Genomic DNA, 19,214 nt, shown 5'->3' with positions numbered 1-19,214 from the left:
CATAACATCCGCATAATACAAGGTAGGACAATAGCAATTAAATTCATGCTTACTGTTTACCGCTTAAAAAAAAAAAAAAAAAAAAAAAAAGAGGGAGAGAGAAAAAAAAAAGAAAGAAAAAAAGACGCAGTTTCTAGGAATATCTCCTTTCTTATACTAAATACCAAGCTTTCAGATAATACAGAAAAGACCGAGGAAGAGAGACCTTTTACAGCAGAAACTTCACTTTTTGAACACAACAGGAAAATATCCCAAGGAGAGTGCTTCCAGGACACCAGAAGTCTGCTCTAATCAGTGAGGTCAGCTGCCTGTACCATATGCGATTTCCACTTCTAATCTTCTGCAGTGACCCTGCATTCAGCATGACCATTTTTCTGGATGCTGGGTTGCCCATGTTGTTTTCTGTGCTTAGTTGTACCCCTTGACTCTTTAGATTACATAGATTAACATGGAACACTATGTCAGAAGGAAAATATCTATTTTGGCTAGCAAAGGCACAGTTCCCACTCCTGTGGGAAGAGTGGGATTTTTTTCCATAGATGGGAGGACTTTCTGCACAGTGTTGTTTACATGCCAAAAAAAAGAAGCTTAACAATGCTTTTATAATGACTTTTAGACACCATGCTTAGCAAAGAGTTTTATCTTGCCCAAATTCAGTATTAGATTCATTTTTTTTTACCCAAATTTGGCCTGCACAGCACTAGCAGAAATGCGTATGAAAACTCTGAGAGCCCAGACCTCACGTGAAGCAGAACAGCTAAGGCCAGTGGTGCACTCAAGAAAATAAACTCATCACAGCTCGAAAAATGCTTCATAGTAAACAACACTGGGAGGCTATGGCAAAAAGCTCACCCTCGGGTTTTCAGCAAGGCTGTGCTGAGTAACTCCTACGGTTTCATAATGCCTTTGCTCCCTGTCTGGTTCAAGGGGACAGGAGGAGAGGAGAGGGTCTGCCCCTCTGCATCCCTTACTCTTGGTAGACCGCCAACCAGCTCCCACAAGCATTCAATGAACTCGGGTCACTACTCCTCCCAGCACTGGGATTTCTGCCTGTCCAGTGAAAAAACTGTTCAGGAGGAAGCCAGCCCATGCAAGAACACTTCCCACTTAAAAACTGCAGCTAGGCAGCCCAGCTACAACATGGCTGGTCAGCGTGGGAGAAGGGAGGGAAGGAGAAGCTCACTGTGGAAGAGCTCTGGCCAACAGCATGCATGCTCTATCTGTGATAACATTCCAGCAAATTCAATCTCAGATTCCAATAAATACCGCACAGTTCAGGGAGAAAATATTTCTGAACGGCTCATCTGAGATCCTACCATCACTCCAGATCAAAAAAGATGAATTCACCTTCATTTAGCTTTGAATTCAGTTCTGCCAGAAAACACTTAATGTACCTCTCCTCACATCGCCCTGTACATAGAGAAATACTGGTCTAAGGAAGCATTAAGAACACATGTTCAGGGGCACGTCAGAGACTCCAAGATTAATGCTCAAATACTCTTTGGAGAGCAAAGGAAATTTTTCTGTTAAATTTGATAACTTAAAAAAATATATTTATACAGATAACTTTCAGAAAAGTAAGTTTCCCTTTACACTCATTTCCTTTCTTTTGAAGTTTGGTGTGGGAGAAGTCAGGTTCAGCTAGCTGAGCCCTGTGCTAAACTGAGTTTTTGTGTAAAAATAAACAGGAATCACTTCACATCCTACTCAACTATAGTGAGCTACAGCCATGGGCAAAGAGCAAGTAGGAACAATGTTGCTAAGCAAGACTGACATGTGTTTCCCACTGATATGAAGCAAATCAGATGGGTAGAGCACTGTGTTTACCTGGAGGTGAAAGGGCAGCACCTGGTGCAGCAGACACACCTGTGCATTTGCACCCAGAGAAGTCAGTGGGACAACGGGAAAGCACAGCTGAGCACATGCAAGCACCTCCTTGACTCCAGACATGTGATTTGGAGGCTGAGCAAGACGTGTGAGCTCCCTCTAGTCTCCCCCAGTGCAACCACTCTCACTCAGATTCCTTCTGGGATGCTCATGGCTGCCAAGGAAACACGTCACATTTCTTTAACCCCCAGGCAATTCCCGTGGCTATGCCCTCTAAGATGTCCAAAAAGATATTTTCTATGTATCCATCAAAGCCTTGCACATTTTCCTAGCATTGCTCCCAGGGTCACAAGGAGTGCTGGCTGGTGGGTTTATCAAGGAAACAAGCTGTACGAAAACAACTTTGTACTTACCTTTTATCTTCTTATCCCAGGTTGTTCTGCCAACAAGGAAGGTAGAACTGTGCCAGTGACTGTCACCTCTATGTAAACAATTAGCAGAAATCCCCAGCTGCTTAATGTAAATCAAGCTTAACACTAGCAGAAGAACAGAGAGTTCATACTTCCCTTTTTCTCCACCATGAAATGCAGAGCACGCTGCTCTGCAGGGCCCACAGTTGCACGTTTTCTCTTTCTACGTGTCTAAAAGCCCAAATTCAGGCAGCTAAGGAGGAGAGGATATGCGAACGGGTGACCTAAGCACTGGACAATGCATGCCCAGCGTGCCAGGAAGGATCTGGTCTCTGTGGAGCTCCGGCTGCTGGCTGACAGACAGACAGACAGACAGTCACTTCCATTTTCCCCTAGTCTGTGTGATGGTGTCCAGGCTGTTTTCCTCTCCTAGGGAGGCTGACTTCGTGTTTAGAAAGATGGACAAGAATTGGCGCAGCTTTCACCACATGGCTGGCTACTGAGACCCCAGGAGAGGGCAACAGCTTCACACAGGACTGCTGCAAATAGTTGGCTATCAGAGAGAATGGGACGAGTTGAATGGAGAGATAAACAGAAGATAACATTCATTGGGCAAAATCACTTAAAAAGAACAAAAGAGAGATAAGTAAGGAACAGATGGGACCAGGGCTGGGAGCAAGGAAGCCTGAACAAAGGGAAGCACACAATCAGAATGAAAGGAAGTGAAATCAGAAATGCTTTAGGTGAAAAAGCATGTTAGTGGGTGAAATCAAACAGTAATCCTTCACTCTCTCATGGCATGTTTAGCTACTGAAATATGACACTACTTCGCTAGAGGTTTGTTAACCTGTCACTGGCAGAACAGGCAACCTGCCTGAGAAATGTCTACCTACCAAGTGACCAGCTTAACACCCCCTTCTAGGTCAGCTGTGGGAAATAGCTCACTTCCTTCTTTTGTTAGCCTATGACACTCAGCTATATTGTTTTCTGGAAATTAATTACCAAGCTGAAATTAGTAAGGACGTCCAACTCCTTAGTTTATTTAAGGAAACCCTGATTAGCAAAGCCACAGCTCTAACCCTATTCTTTATTGCCCCATTCTGCCCCTCCAGGGGGCCGTGTTTCCTCCCACAGGCAGGGCACGTTACTGGTCTCCAACCAGAGCACTGAAAGCCTGTCATTCCTCTCTCTTTCCAGCCACCTCTACATTCACATGGCACAAGGAGCCTCATCTGCAGAGAAGATACCTATTCATTATGCACGTGGAAGCTGCAGATCATCTCTCTTGCTTCAGCACGAGGACCTCAGCATTTGGGGGTGCTGACTAAAAACCTCACAGCCTGCTTGTTTTCCTACGGAGACACAACAGGCAGCCTAGGACTCTGTCCAGTCCGATTGTGTGAAGACAAAGTTGCTGGATGTCAGAAAGGACGCTCACCACTAAAGCACTAGTGCTGGTGAGCTTCCCAGCGTGCTAGAAAACCAGCAAAGTGAGTTTCCTCTGGCACACCTGACAATCTGTGCACCATTAGCTGGTTGCCTATACAGAAAGATATTTTGGAGACTGTTGGTTTTCATCTGGATGTCATGAGATTAGGGCCTGGGACATAGACATGCCCTATTCAGAATGAAAAACAGCACACAAGGTCCCTGAGAGAGGACAGCATGTGACACCCATGTGCAGAAAGTGAATGCTGCTCACTACACATGATCTCAGAAATACACATTTATGTTCTTTCAGCTTAAAAGCTTCTTTAACCCTTTCTGAGTAATAAACATCAACATGCACATTCTCGCCCAGCATCAACTCAGTTGCTAACTTCAGCCCATCTTAAGAAAAAAAATCCAGAAAAAAAAAAAAAAAAGGTACTGCCTTGTAACTTCTATAATTATCCCACACTTCCTTCCCTGACATCTTGTTATGCAGCAGACTAAGAACAGTTTCTGCCACACTGACAAAGGAAAAGGCATTTTAGTTACCACATGGGATGACAGAAAAGGGAAAAAGTTCCCTGGAAGCATCCAGGAAATCTATTTTTTCAGACTGGGAAACTGGAGCTATGTTGTACAGAAGGAAAATTCCCGTATCAGTGAAAGATGACATAAGGATACAGGTAAAAGCCCAAGCATGCATTCACCAGTTCAGAAGCAGCTGGAGCAGCTGGCTTGATGTCAAGCTGAGTGGTCAGTGCAGCAAGACGAGGAGAAAACAGCTGAGGCAAGAATGAGAGACATCCTGATATTGCCATCAAAAGTGGTAATTCCATTTTGCAAACTCCATCTCTGCTTGAAGCCTAGCCCTGCCTACTGGCTTTTCACTCTTTCCATCATTGCAGCTGCGCACAGAAATTGTTCTCTCTAGCAGAGAACTCACCTTCCTGCCCCGTCTGTCAGCACAATCCAAGACTTAGAATAATAGCATCCTTGAGCATGCCCAGGACAAAAGAACACAAAGAGAGAACATCTGTAGGAACTAAATTCATTATGACCTCAGAAGAAAAGCAAACATCTTGATAGATTCTGAGGAGCAGGCAGCCAGACAAAAAAAGCAATTGTCAGACAACCTTGGCATTTCCCGAGGAAAGTTGTTATTCTGCATTTGTTAACCTTCTATAAAGTTACAGATGACCAGTCTAGTTTCCTGAAGGTGATTTAACCCTGCTAATGAATATCAGCCCCCTCCTGAACTCCCAAAGCCCTGGCTTCTTGATTCCTACCCCACTCTGCTAGCACAATGCACCTCAAGTGGTGGGGCCAAGCAACACCCGGCCAGTTCTGCCAGCAACTCCCAGGCCATAACGAGCAGCCCTTCTGCTGGTCTGCATAGGAAAAACAGCTCTTCTCCCTGGGAAACACAAAGTTTGCCCTGCACTGTGCTCCAGGAAGTGGTGCTGCCAGCTGTCTCCCTTCCCTTTGCTGTCCAGCCTCGGAGAGCCAAGAGGAGAAACTACCAACTCCCACCTCTCCAGATGAGATATGTCAGCAGTGAGACTTGTACTTCTGGACAGCCTCTACTAAGAAGTTCTTCAGAACTCATCTGTAGCAAAAGAAAAATCTAAGTGGCAGTTTATGTTGTGCTCTCAAAATCTCTGGAAATCACCCATTCCACCATCTGCTGGAGCTCAGGCAGACTGTAAGTTGCTGCCTTTCACTGGTATTGCAAGACCCACGACCTAGTCCCATGAACTCATTTAGGGAAACGGGAGTGTTGCTACACGCTTTTAACTATAACCAAGTTTCTCACTACGTTTTTTTTTTTTAAAAGCAAACAAAAACCATTGCTTCACAATTCACTCACAAAAGGTCGTACGTCTTTAAGAATGCAGCAGGCCACTGCTGCCTTTTCCAGAGAAATTATTCACGTACTTAGAGCTTGTGCATGATGCTTCTGTCATTCTACTCTGCTTGATTTACAGAAGCCCACACATGCTGTGAGTGCTACTTACAAATAAAAGGAATCATGTGGTCTTACTTTACAAGTCACTTTATTTGGCTTCTTTTCAGCAAAGGCACATACACAAAGCAGGACAGTCAATACATAAGTAAAGGGTAAAATGTCACATATAGAACAAATAAGCAACAAACATGAGACACCACTAAAAATACACATTTGATTAACCAAAGAAATTTTCAAATCTGAAGCAAACTGCAGGTGCTGTGGTTAAAAATACTTATGTAAATTCATCTCAAAACTTATTTCACTTGATTTTTTTTTTTTTTCTGAAAAAAAAGAAAAAGAAAAAGAAACACCTTAAAACTCCCCTGCTTTCTGTACAGAAAAGAAGGAAACTGCAAATCGAGACTACAAAAAAGCCCAACATGGAAGGGTTTCTGGTATCTCAAATCTGCAAGCAGACAAATACAAAGCAGTTGGTGTTTGGAGTGGATCAGATATTTTTTGCTAGGAAAAAAATGAAATAAATAAATAACCCATATTGCACCTGCACAGAAAATATCACCCCTCACACTCTCAATAGTACACGTGGACATGAGCATGCACAAAGTTTTGCCTCTCGAAAGGCAGCCACTCTGGATGGCAGTACTCTGACTGGACTAGTTCAGAACAAAAATTCTGTTCTGAATGAATTGGCCACAAGTCTCACAGCTGTCAAACCTTCTCTGTTGATTTTTTAAATAGGCCATTTATACAGTTGGCTAAGACTACCGCCACGTGCCTCCAGAGCTTCCTTCCAACCTCAGCTATTTCACGTATCTGGGAGAAGGCAGAAACCAAAACACCACATGCTTCATGCGATAGAGTACTTCAGGTGCACAAGCAAAGGGTTATCAAACCCAAAAGACTGGCAGTGATCCAAATATATTGGCAAATATTAAGACGAAACAAAGACTGAGCAACACCTTAAACATCAGCGTTTGGAGTATAACAGAATTTACTGAAGGAACCCTGCAGTCCCCCTGTCTATCTGTTCTGTCAGTACAATGGGCCACAAAGTTGGCACGCCCGGAGGTAGGCTTGTTTTTAGCAAGGTTCATGCTGTGACATAGGCACAGGGGTCTAGTGAGGACTCAGGAGGGAGTGGGCATGCTTAGGCATTGGCCTCCTACAAAAAAGATGAGCTGAAATGCAATGCCCAGGAGCCTGCCCTCACACAACCACGTGCTGCAGCAGAGTGAGCAGGTGGGACAGGCAACAAGAGAAGTAAGCCTGGAAATGATCATACCAGCAGACATGGGTAGGCGTTTAGGTGGAAAAAAAAGACCAAAAAGTAAATAGAAAAAAATGGAGAGAAGGGTTCCAGTCTTACCTGGGGCAGCTTGTATGAGTAACACAGAGTCTTTATCTCCTACCAAAATCATGGCAAAGTAGTAAATTCAGCTTCTGTAAAACTTCCCACTGATACCATTAAATACTCAGTAGTGATGCAGGGTAGTTATCTCAGGGTGTAACATCCCACATGACAAAGTCAAAGTATGGGAAAAATTATTTAGGCCAGCAGAATAATTTGTTTGTGCTTAAAAGAAAAGTAAAAAAAAAAAGTCAAATAAAAATAAATTACTTAAAACACTTTCTCAGCTGTATTTGCTACTGCTTCTAATCTGTCACTGGCTCTGGACCCTATTGACCTTTTATCAACAATCTTTGGCAGATTTGACACAGTTTGAGATATCTCTAGAGACAACTCAGAAACACAGTTGTTGCACATTAACTGAGGAAAAGGAGTTGCATCAGCTGGATAAGATACAAGAAAAGGTGATGTCAGGAAGATGAATGAGGATCTGCACCAAATGAAACTCCAGACAGCTATTAGCAAAAATACCCCCCAACCCACCCCTATCTCTCTACTTAGAGATCAATTAAGTGCTGGAAGAGGATCCCCGGAGAGCTCACAGAGCCTCCATCCCTGGACATCTTCAAACTTCCATCGGAAGAAGGCAAATATGTTTGGAGACTGGAGGTACCAAGATTGGTACAAGCATAGCAGATGTAGCCTGGCTGCAGATGGGTGGACTACGCGTTCCCTCTAGTCCTGCTTCTTGTGATTAACGGATAACAAGCATGGTGCTAGTCTTTCAGTGATAAACGCACCATCTAGACAGTGCAGTGCTCTGGTCCTGAGGTATTTTCCTTTTATCACTGCTACTTTCTAGCCACGGAAGTCACTGCTTTTAATGTTGACTTCAGGCTGCCAGGCCACAATGGTCAGGTAAGATGAATGGAAATCCTCTAGTATCCTAGAAAACAAAGGAAAAAAGGAAAAAGGATGAATTGTGACCATCGTGTTGCTGCCCCAGGTCTTGCTGAGCAGTGTGGCTGCTGATGGAGTACACTCTGGGAAAACGCAGAGAGGAACAGTCCGAACTGCCCTTCAGAGAACTCCCATAGGACCTTCCCTGCTACGTTGTGAGTTACCCATCTTCTTAAAACATCATGACAAAGGCTTCAATCTCTGCTCCCCTTTGCTTCTTCTGTTTTCTACAGGTGATACCTTACCTCAGAGAGGAGGGTCACATGCCTGTCACACACAGGGTCATTACATCAAGCAATCCATGACCAAATTTCTTAAGGAAGAAATTCTTCACTCAGAGTGTGGTGAGGCCCTGGCACAGGCTGCCCAGGGAAGCTGTGGATGCCCCATCCATGTGGATGCTGGTGCGACCCCAGGTGCAGCCAGAGCCATCGCTGGCACAGCTCTTTGCCAGCTTGCCCTGCACTAATAGCATCTGTGCTCCTGTCCTCCCCAGCGTGCCCCAGATGGGTGCTCTCAGGCATGTTAGGTCCCCTCCTTGTTATGCCCCAGGGAGCAATACTCTTAAAATTCACAACCAGCTCCACCTGGGGAGCAGTCAGGCACCCCACCTCAGCAGCAGCTGCCAAGAGACTTTTCTGGCACAGAATGAAGCTCAGCAGTGGAAAAGGGGTTTATAAACCAGTCTAGATTATTTACATTACACAAGGTATCAATGTGCAGGTGCATTTTAGTTAATGACTGATGGAGGAAATCATGCAGTTACTATGGTCCAACGATGACAGCAATCTTTTCTTATTTAAAAAAGTAATGAAAAAGAGAGGAGCAGAAAACATAATGCCAGTGGGAAATTTGCATCAAAGCCTGGTGATTTCGATCACCAAAGTTTTAAAACCAGTCAGAGAACAACAGAACGATTTGGGTCAAGAGGGACCTTAAGGATCATCTAAGCCTAGCTTAGAGTACACTGTTATTCTTATTCTGAAGCAGAATAAGCAGAAGGCTTCAGAACAAGTATGCCGTGACGTTCATCTGCTTGCATCATTTGGAAATTTAAAAACATACCTTGAAAGTAAGTGGACAACAGTCCCTTTCTGAACGGGCAAAATTGGCAGCTGAGTGAAAGGCTTATTGCATGTTTAAAGAGAAGAACAGAAATAAAAAAGTATTTCCAAACAAGTCATGGGGAATACAGAATGAGAAATTTCCAGGATTAGTGTTAATCTATTTGCATATAATAGGAATAATTTACTGAAAATAAGAAAGAAAAAAAAAAGTAAAACATCCTCCATTTCCTAAAAATAAAATTCCAAAGAAATAGGCTGCGTTATTACACTGTTCTTTGTTTCCATTAAACCATGACTACCGACACCCATTCAAACGATATTTCAAATTTTGCAAACTGTTGATCTGAAGACAAGATTATGTGAATTTTAAACAAACTACATACCTACGTAACCACAGAATTTTAATTATGGCTAATGCACAATGCAAAATTCAGGATATTACAGTGTGATTGGGAACATATCAAATACTAGCTTTGTTTATAAACGGTGAAAAGTAAGCCAACTTTCCTAGTTTTGGAAACTACTACATACACAAATAGGGATGTTTGGTATTTCAGAATTTAATGGTGATGTTTGAAATCCAATTTATAATGCTATTTTCTATGTCTTTGAAAAAAATCCTTCTTGCATAGCATGACCAGGAATTAGGAGATAACTATTAAATCTACGCAGTATGACAAATGCTCGGAAAAAAGTAGCAATGGAAGAGACTTCCAAAATTAGTTAGTGTTTCTTGTATTGCATTTTTATCTGCCCTACGTACCATTTGCACTCATTTCAGTGACAAGTAATTTATCCAGAAGGGGTCCATATACAGGACAACATAGCAACCTACTTAAAATTTGACAGCTAACAAGTTGAGTTCAAGTATGAAAAATAAAACCCCTGGCATCCTTGCTCTTTGTGTAGGAGAGTAATAAAAGCTTCCATTTCCTCGTCTAAAAACACTGTCTACAACTAAGGTATTTTTTCATAACTGAGCAGATAAATAATATCTACCAAGGAATGAACAAGAAATAGAAGCAGCCAGACAACTTCATATACGCAATAGGAATGCAATTTACCATCCTTTCAGCTATTGGTCTTTTTTTCAGGTTATACACAAAGTACTATTGTTCAAATAAAAGAGGGCAGACTGGGAAAGTCTTTTATTGTGTTAATCACAAACAGTCAAGGCCTCCCTGTCTGCTGAGGAAGGGCTTTGTTTTTAGTAGCACATACTTAAGCTGCTAAACAGAATTAACACCTGAGAGGTTTCCTATGCCAGTACGTTCATCTTGTCGGTGGTGAGCAGGATTAGTTTCATCCTTCTGGACAAAAAAAGCCACACCGCAGTGCAAACAGCCCTAAAGAGGCAGGGCCGCCTTGCACGGTGGTGCAGGACCTCAAGCCCAAAATGCTGCCAAGAGGGTTGGCAGCACCTCTGAGCAAAGCAATGCAACCCCAGATGCTCGTGCAGGAGCCACTGAAGGCCCTGCTGGCACATCTGCAACTACATCAGGGGCTGCTCTGCCCCTCATGCCAATGCTTCACAAGGGTGTTTGCACCTTCCTGACACAGAGAGGTACCCCTGTGCCTGCCCCAGCCAGCGCTGCCTTCTCCCTGCCTGTTTATCTCCAAAATGGAAAGCAGGATGGTGAGTATAGCTCTCCAGCAAAGGGGACATGCACAGAGCACAAGCTCTGCCCACCGTTAGCCATGAAAACAGGTAATATTAACATATGGAAAGCTCTCAAAGAGCGCCCATACCCTACTCTGTGTGTGATGAAGACTGGAAAGTACTGCCACCAGGCATGGCTTTGGAAACAGAGCAAACTTAAGCGACTTACTATGGAACAGAAGTTGTCTGCAAGCAGAAGCAGTCTGCAAGTGTGTCACGAAACCCAGAAAGAATCTTTTGCTTCCCTCGTGTTGTGAAATATTTGTGTCTGTGGGATGCCAGATGGGCAGTCAAACCCTGATGGCATCAAAATCACCCCACTGCTAAAGTGTTCGCATAGGTCCTTTTTGTTTTTCTCTTTACACTGTTTAGGTCTTCTGGGCTACAATATTTTTTTATGCTGCTTTTTTTAGGGTGGGAGTTGTTTTTTTTAGTGTCAAGTAGGGTAAAGGAATGAGGTTATTGTAAGCAAAACAACTTTCAATTACACCATGGCATGTTTTTGCTATTTTGGGGGATTTCAAAATAGAAGGACTAGAATCTCTCACTCACAATAAAGCCACATTGCAGCAAGAACCAAGGTGGTTCTGGGAGGAGCCTCCCCCACAGGAACACTGTGCCTGACAGAGACCCATTCCCCCGGGAGCAGTGTGATGTGCCCCACTGGCTCCGGACACAGGGGGCCTCTGAAAGGCTGACATTTAGCTGTCACTTCAGGAAAACTATTTTGAAAAGTCTCATAATACCGACCTATTACGGTGTTGTTCTCAACTCTTCCCCTACTATTAAGAAAAGCAGATGCTTGCCGTGTGTCAAAGAACGCCCACTGAAGAAACAAGCACTTATACAGACCAAATAAGAACTTGTGTAATTTATAAGTCAAAAGTGATAAACACAGCCTTCCTCAAAATGAATAACCACTAGAGGATTCTTCTGAAATAGTCCTTACCTTCACTGTAAACAAGAAGAAGGCAATGGAAAGCTTGTTCAGGTTCTTGTTCCTGTAAAGTTTCCTGAATAACTGGAATCTACCACATGTGACTTCCATATTTTCTAGCCTTTCAGGACATCTTGTGCTCCCCAAATTTATTTTTTTTCTGTTTCCTATATATTCCAGCTGATCAGCAGAAGTGTTATCTGCAGCTTAAGAGAGCTGGATCTCTATTATTTGCAGCAACTTCAGGAATTAAAAAAAAATAATAATCAAGGAGCCTTAAATTCCTATTCAGAGTAGTAAGTGATATCTAGCTGGAAATGCAGAGATTTTTATTGTTTTATAGCACTCTTGTTACAATCCAGGTATACCAAGGTTCAGCTCCTTGTCAGCTCCAAAGCTCATTGTCTGTATTCTGACAAACATTTTGAAACAAGGATTTTAATGCTTAATAAAATAAGTAATTTAATGGAGAAGTTCCACATGAAGGAAAACTTGAATGTTCTGATTTTCAAACTGGACAAACATATTGCCATGTTGGAGTTTTCTAGAGAACAGATTTTTTTATCAGTCTTTTCTTCTCTGACTTTTCAAGATTTTGTCTTCCAGATTCACTTAATCTGATCGTCCTCCTTAGGTCACATCATATCTATTCAATAACAAGCTCCAAGAAATTGTCATGGGAATCATAGGATCATTTAGGTTGGAAAAGACGTTGAAGATCATCAAGTCCAACCAAGAAGAAACAGTCCTTTTTTTTTTTTGTCACTATATTGTAAGTTTTAAACACAAATATACTATTTGACCGTTTTTAAAGCTTTGCACATAGCAAAACATGCATAAGCCACCCAAGGTAGATAATTTGTTTCTTACTTGGATACCGATGGAAAAAAAAGAAAAAGAAAAAAAAAAAGTTGCTGGCCTCTGTATCCATTTGTGAAATAAACTTTCCTTCCAGAAAACCACAAGCCTTCAGAGAACACTTTGCATGGAATTTAATCCCCCTGCAGGTTGCTAGCTCTTGAGTGTACTGTAAAGCTCTTCAAATGGCCAGATTGAAACATGAGCGTCCTTCAAGTCTTAGAAAAATGAGCAGATGCTGAGGAAAGCATATAGGTTGAGACATGTATGCGGTAGGTGAGCCACAGAAATCTGTTGCGACTAAGAGCCTTTATTTTGCTTGGGTACAACCAGCTGGCTTGTTAACTGGACTGCTTGACGTTGGCATGCTCTACAGTGAAGCACTATTAGCTGAACCAGTTAGGAAAAGGTGCAACTTTTTCCAGAAAGTATCACCGACAAACTCCTAACATAGGTGTAGTTACATCTGCAGAAAGGTGATTCACCACAGCCTGCTCATCACTCTTAATCAAGTGACAACACAGCCAGGTTTGCCTCTGTGCTTGGCAGAGGGTGAAGATGCAAGCTTTCCAATGTTTTTGCATCCCCTTTTGCCCCCAAATAAATGACTTTTTGCCAAACTTGAAAGGCTTTGTCAAGAGCCAACCCAACACTCGGGCTGTTTTTGTAGAGAACTAAAACATGTATGTGATCTGTAACTGGTACTTATAGCAAATGCCCAAGGAAGGAGCCTCAGCTCTTCATCCTATTCTCAAGTGTCTGCCACAGGGAGAAGGGAGAAAACAAAAATGAAAGCAAAGCAGAAAACAACAACCCTATTCTTAGCAGCAGAGGAGGAGAAACTTTGACAGAGAAGGCTCCCCAGCCACACAGATTTAAAAAAAAATAAAATAAAATTGTATTTTAATTAAAAAAAAAAAAAGGACAAAACTGGAAATGCTTTGTTTTCTAGTGCGGAATGAAAGAAGTATTGAAACCCCAGACAATGGCCTCAGAGAGACATTGGCATCCTCCAGTGAGTGCTATCAGCTCTCTGCTAGGCTGCTTTTAAAAGTGCGTGCAGAAGTATGTGCATGTAGGCACTGCTTCTTGTTCTAACAGAATCTGAGCACAGCAGAGGATAAAACAAGACACGAGCTTTCTCCAAGATGTTACTCTCTTCTGGGGGAATCTTTACGCTTTAGAGAACAGATTTCAAGGATGATCAAGGAAAAAAAACAAGTCACTGCAAAAACAGACTAGGATCAAAAGTTTACTGTTGACAGGGGAGTTAAGGATATGGAAGGGACTTCCTCATTACTGTGTGGCAGCTAGCAGTGGTGACACTGAATACAGTGCAGTACATTAAAAGAACAGGCACCCAAAGACTACAAAGCCTACTATAGAAGTCACATCTCAGCATTACCAAAACCCATGGTAAATGGGAAGGAACACTTAACAACTGAAGTTCCTAAGATCTTGCTGTTGTTCATAAACACTAGTACAACAAACTTACATCCATTGCTAAGTTCTGTTCACCTAATTTTCCCCCTCTGCCCCAGGTATTAACAATCTCATTAATGCTGACTTGTTGGCTACACAGGCTGAGAGAATCCACTTCTCTAATGGCTCAGAGTTTGGAGCCAGCAGTGTGTTGGGTCTGTCTGAGCTGGAGTCACCTTTTCCCTGCAGCAGCCCACACAGTGCTGTGCTGTGCACTCATAGCTGGAACAGCACTGATATCACTCCAGTGTTGTGTCTGTTGCTGCGTAGTGCTGGCACAGCATCAGGACTCCTTCCAAGCCCCCAGGAGCCAGCTGGCTGGGGTGGGCAAGTGATGGGGAAGGGTCATTGCCAGGGCAGCTGACCTAAACCAACCAAAGGGATATTCCGTAACACCTGATGTCACACACAGCAATAAAAGGGGGGGATCTCGTGGGGGAGGGGGCTGTTCCTCCTGAACAACCACTATGCGTTTTGAGGCCCTGCTTCCCAGGACGTGGCCGAACACCGCTTGTTGATGGGAAGTAGAGAATATTTTTTTTTTCCTCTCTCTCTGTGCTTCCGCACGGACTGATTGCTTCTTTTGTTTCTTTTTTTCCTCCCCATTCCCTTTCCCTTTAATTAAACCTTTCTCATCTCAAACCTCGAGTTCTCTGTGTTGTATTTTCTCCCCCTTCCTCTTTGAGGAGAGGGGGAGTGGGAGAGCGGTTGTGATGGAGCTCAGCTGCCCACCTGAGTAAAACCACCACGAGCAGTTAAGGAAAAAGCACAGTGCCTTCATTTTACACATACTATGCTTTTCTATGCCTTATTCTTTATTTACAATGGGTGGAGGGGGTTCTGTTCAAAGTTTCCAAAATAACGTGTAGGCTCAAGCTGTTGCACATCACATCTTGTGTCTCTGCAGCCAGAAGTTGTGTCCTGCACAGGCAGCTATGTGGTGCAAGGATGCATATAGTGGCATGACGGTTCAAAGTCTGACAGACAGTGGATGGTGCAGAGGACAGGAAACCTGCTGTGAAGCTAGCCATCCTGACTGCTGGGATGGTCCCGTGGCATGTCATCACTGGAACCATAGGCAGGCAACTGCCTGGACAACTGTTAATAGCCAAGGACTAAAACCATGCCAGAAGGAATGTTAACACCCTCAGCCTGGTCTGAACACAACCTAGCCATGTTTCACTGACAGACCTTGCTCCTGCTTGCGCCACCAGTGCAGCCAGAAAATGTGAGCATGTGTCTCCTCATCTAGCGTGCAACAAAGTGGTAACATATTCTGCAAGGCAGCACCCGCACTGCATAGCGGTCTCCGTGTCCGGTCACTCTCTGATCCACTACAGAGGGTGATCATGGACCTCTGCTAGGCCACCCCTGCCTCAGGGTCTCTCCTGCTTTGTATAAGCTCAATGGTGTTTGGAAGGGGTTTTCCTAAGAACAGAACCAAATTACAGAACCAACTCCTTGTCCTTTAACTTCCAGTTTGGTCTGAAAATTCAAATGGAATTTCCTCTTCTGAATTCTTTATAAGACTGATGCAGAGCTCAAACACCTTCTACTATGAAGTAGTAGTATTTGGTTACATTTGGGGTCTAAAAAGCATTAATTTCTCTTTCTTCTCAATGAAGAGTTTTGTGTCCCTGGCAGAAGCAGCTCTACTGGGTTCCCCTCTCTTAATATTAAGTGCCATAGGTCTAGACATGTCTGATGTTCTGGAAATACCTCTTTAAATTATCACATCATCATGAAGTGTCTGAAGATTCAGAAATGAACTGAGTCAATGTGGACTGGCTTCTGACAGTGTTTCTAAACATCATGGTAGAATTTAAAGCCAGGTACATAATTCTTATCCTGTCATGCAAAAACAAAATTAGCAATGACCATCAAATCTGAAACTTAAGTCTTCTCCTCCTCTCTATTATTTTTCCCTTTCCGTTTTGTTCATAGCAAAACGAAGAGAGCTGAGCTGGTCCATTACAGGGTCACCACACATACAAGGACATTGCACTGCCTGCAGTTTCTCCTTCATTCAGCATTAGGAACCAGGCTCACATGACAAGTTTGAGCTAACTTCTCCATCGCATCACATTGTGTCTTAAAATGCGTACGCATGCTGTGACCAGAAGAAAGCCCTTCCTTGAATTTTCTCACCAGTGTACCAGTTCTCATACGAAAAACTCTATGAGCAGACCTACAGTTAATCCTTTGTTGTCCTTCCATGAAAATAAGAAAGACCAGCAAATTACTTCTGCTGAGACTTCCACAAGACGGCACAGCAAGGCAGTGTATCCTGCTCTGCTTGCATCCTGCCCTCTTGACTTGCAGTCTTGCATTGTCCCTTAGCAGTAGCAGTGGGAAAACAGCTCTTGAAATTGCATGCAACTGAGTCAACTTCTAATAACCATTAAAACATTATAAATTTTGGCAATATGACAGCCCACACTCCTTAATGGTATCTCAGCAGTTTCAATCTTCTCTGTTGACACGACCTTATTATGGTTCTATGGCTCAAAACATTGGCCGCGACTCACCGCCATGCGTCCTCTTGCATATCCTCTTCCTCCAGCTCAGAGTGATCAGAATCAGGACCACGATGACTAGTAAAATACCCAGAGCAATCACCAGACCCAGGAATGAGAATCCCTGCTCTATGAAGGAAAAAAAAAAAAAAGCAAACAAAGATAAATTTATCTATGAAAAATAGCAAAGAGAGCCAAGAGAAGTATCTGTTTAATGACAACTGTTCCTAATCAAGAGTTTGTGAAAGTTATTGCTAAGCTACATAAAAGCAGGAATTGCTTAGGAAACAGCGTCTGTATCTTCAAAAACAAACATACTTGCCCACTGCTTTCTGGAAAATGCTTTGTAAAGAAAAGATGTTCATCCCCAACACATAAAATTGTTATTCCCACCCTGATACGGTAATTGTGATACATACACAAGCAGAATTTTATATGCCCTAACACTTTCTGAAGAGCTTTTTGTTCACCCAGAATCTGCGTTTTAGGTTGTAAAATAAAAGCTATTCCTATTATTGTTAAGCACATAAAACTGTTGCAAAGACTAAATGAACTTTCAAAAAAGAAGATAGTGTGTGTTTTGATTCATGCGAATAGCTATAAACAACATTTGATTGTAAATGTCCCTCTCTAGTTGGGCGTTAGCCGCTTGATATGACTGACATTAATCAAAATAATAATGTGAACGTTCTGTTCAATGCTCACTGATATTAGTGAGAAAGCTTACCAAACTGAAATCTAATCGAACTGAGCCAAAGCTATTATGTCTTTTAACACAGATAGGTTGAACTAGAAATGCAATTCATTTGAATTTCTCCCTCTCTAAAATATAAAAAGATTGCTAAAAGAACAAGCTGTTCCTGGACTCTTCATTCTCCTAGTAAAGAATAACAGGAATCTCAATTTTCTGCTTTTAGAGATACACACTTACCTTCTTAAAAGGCCAAAACAAAACAATACTGCATTTGAGACAGGATGGAAAGATTTATTACGATTCTGCAATTAGCGTCACTCAGAATTAAGGACTAATTTGCTGTTGAAGTTCGAGAGGGATTTTACAAGTCAGATTTCATTCTTTTTCATATAACAATAATTTCACAAGCATGTAATATGGGAAATAACCCTCAAACCCAATCTGCTTTTCTTGTTTTTCTAATTTATGAAGTAGCAAAGTGATCTTCCTTTTAAGGTTCTGGATTTGTTTAAGTGGATTTTAAACCACCTGTGCCAACACTCCTGTGTGAACTGAGGTTGGTACTTCAGCTTTTCATATTTTTATTTCTCATCCATAGGACTGGGGCCGAAAGCTTTTCAGCAGAACAGAACACTGGAATAAGAAATAAAGTAGCGCTACCAGATATTCAGAAGTTAAATAACCTGTATTTAAGATTTCCCATAACACCAATTTAAGTGTCTTCAGCTGATCACCTTCCTATCTCCCCTAAAATACCGTTCCTCCCTGACCATTAGTTCAATACACGTGTCCCTTGTCAAAAATGTCAGAGAAACTAAAGCATATTGCACAGGTTAACTTAATACAATACCAAAGCATGAAATAAGTTTATCTGAAACATTTGCTTAACTGTTAACAGAGAGCTTGTTATTCATTTCAAAACTTCCACTTCAGTAATTATTAAGCCACCCACAGCATTTTTACTTCATAAAAATGTTTTTCACCTCATACATACATCTATACCTATTTAGATATCTTTGGACTGTCAAAGAGACCAGAAAGGCTTGCCTGAAAAGTGACATTCAGCTTGCTGCAGAGTGCATGGTGCCTCTAAACCCTGTACCTCCCTGGCTTTGGTTGGTTGTTTTTTTGTTGTTGTTTTGTTTTGTTTTGTTTGTGTTTTTTTTTTCCCCCTGTTGGAGGAGGCGACAGTATATCCTCATCTCAAAGACAACAATAAACGCAGAGCAGGGTTTCTTTCCTCCTTACTTGGCACACATACATTTCACTCCCTCTCTTTCCCAGCAGATTCCTATCCAAACATGTTATTGTAAAACATGGAGGCCAAGGGAATGCTTACAAGGACTTGATCATTCACCTACCATTCTTGATTTTTATGGGCAATTCCATTTCTTCATTCTTGTTGCTTACTCTGCAGGTCAAGTCCTGCTTCCTGATGCTCTGAGAGTCAGAGATCTCCAGTTTACTGGTGATGGACATTACCCCATTGGTGTGCCGGACCTTCTCCTGTGTAGGGATGTAATTGAACAGGTTGTTCCAGCTGATGGTGGGCTCTGGGAATCCAACAGCATTACAGATGGCTATCAAATGACCTTTGGAAATGTTATAGTGGACAGACGCACTGAGACCTTCCAAAACACAAAAGAGACAATCCATCACCACAAAGAGCATTGGTCAGAAGCAGTAACGGCAGGTTAAACATTATCAGTCAGAGAGAAGCTCACTGGATTCTTACACAGCCCCATGGCACAGGAATGCAGAGAAAGCTCATTGGGCTAAGTCCCCCTTGAGATTTAATGTTTCTTCCCTTATACTGAAGTGATATACCCCAAAGGTTTCCCTCTATCCAAAATCCCAGGTTTTACAGTGGTTTGCTAAATTAAAATAATTGTTTTGTCCATTCTTTTCTCCTATCTGCTAATCCCTGGTCAATGTTAGGGATTGGCAGGGTAGCTCACAGTGCTGGGGTGGTACCTGACACCAAAAGGACACTGCAGTGGACAACATCGGCCCTACCATGTTCCAGCTAGGACTTGGCTTCCAGTTTGGCTTACA

The 19,214-nt window shown here is 42.5% G+C and overlaps 1 protein-coding gene across 19 annotated transcripts in view; it reads right to left on the bottom strand.

Moving 5' to 3' along the window:
- Window positions 1-19,214, bottom strand: part of LOC101789532 (OX-2 membrane glycoprotein) — a 49,956-nt gene that overhangs the window by 27,287 nt on the left and 3,455 nt on the right. For 18 of the 19 annotated variants that reach the window (XM_072024775.1, XM_072024765.1, XM_072024752.1 and 15 more), the window contains exons 4-5: window positions 18,521-18,787; window positions 16,478-16,594 (exon numbers count right to left, since the gene is read on the bottom strand). In XM_072024775.1, the coding sequence (XP_071880876.1) occupies window positions 16,478-16,594; window positions 18,521-18,787 (384 nt within the window). Of the gene's footprint in view, window positions 1-5,703; window positions 7,932-16,477; window positions 16,595-18,520; window positions 18,788-19,214 lie in introns of those variants that run through there. The other variant, XM_005017788.6, reaches the window with a different exon arrangement.

The sequence above is a fragment of the Anas platyrhynchos genome, chromosome 1 (genome assembly GCF_047663525.1).
Source record: "Anas platyrhynchos isolate ZD024472 breed Pekin duck chromosome 1, IASCAAS_PekinDuck_T2T, whole genome shotgun sequence".
NCBI classification, from domain to species: domain Eukaryota; kingdom Metazoa; phylum Chordata; class Aves; order Anseriformes; family Anatidae; genus Anas; species Anas platyrhynchos.
Note: the sequence above shows the minus strand (reverse complement) of the source record. Positions and strands in the feature narration are given on the sequence as shown.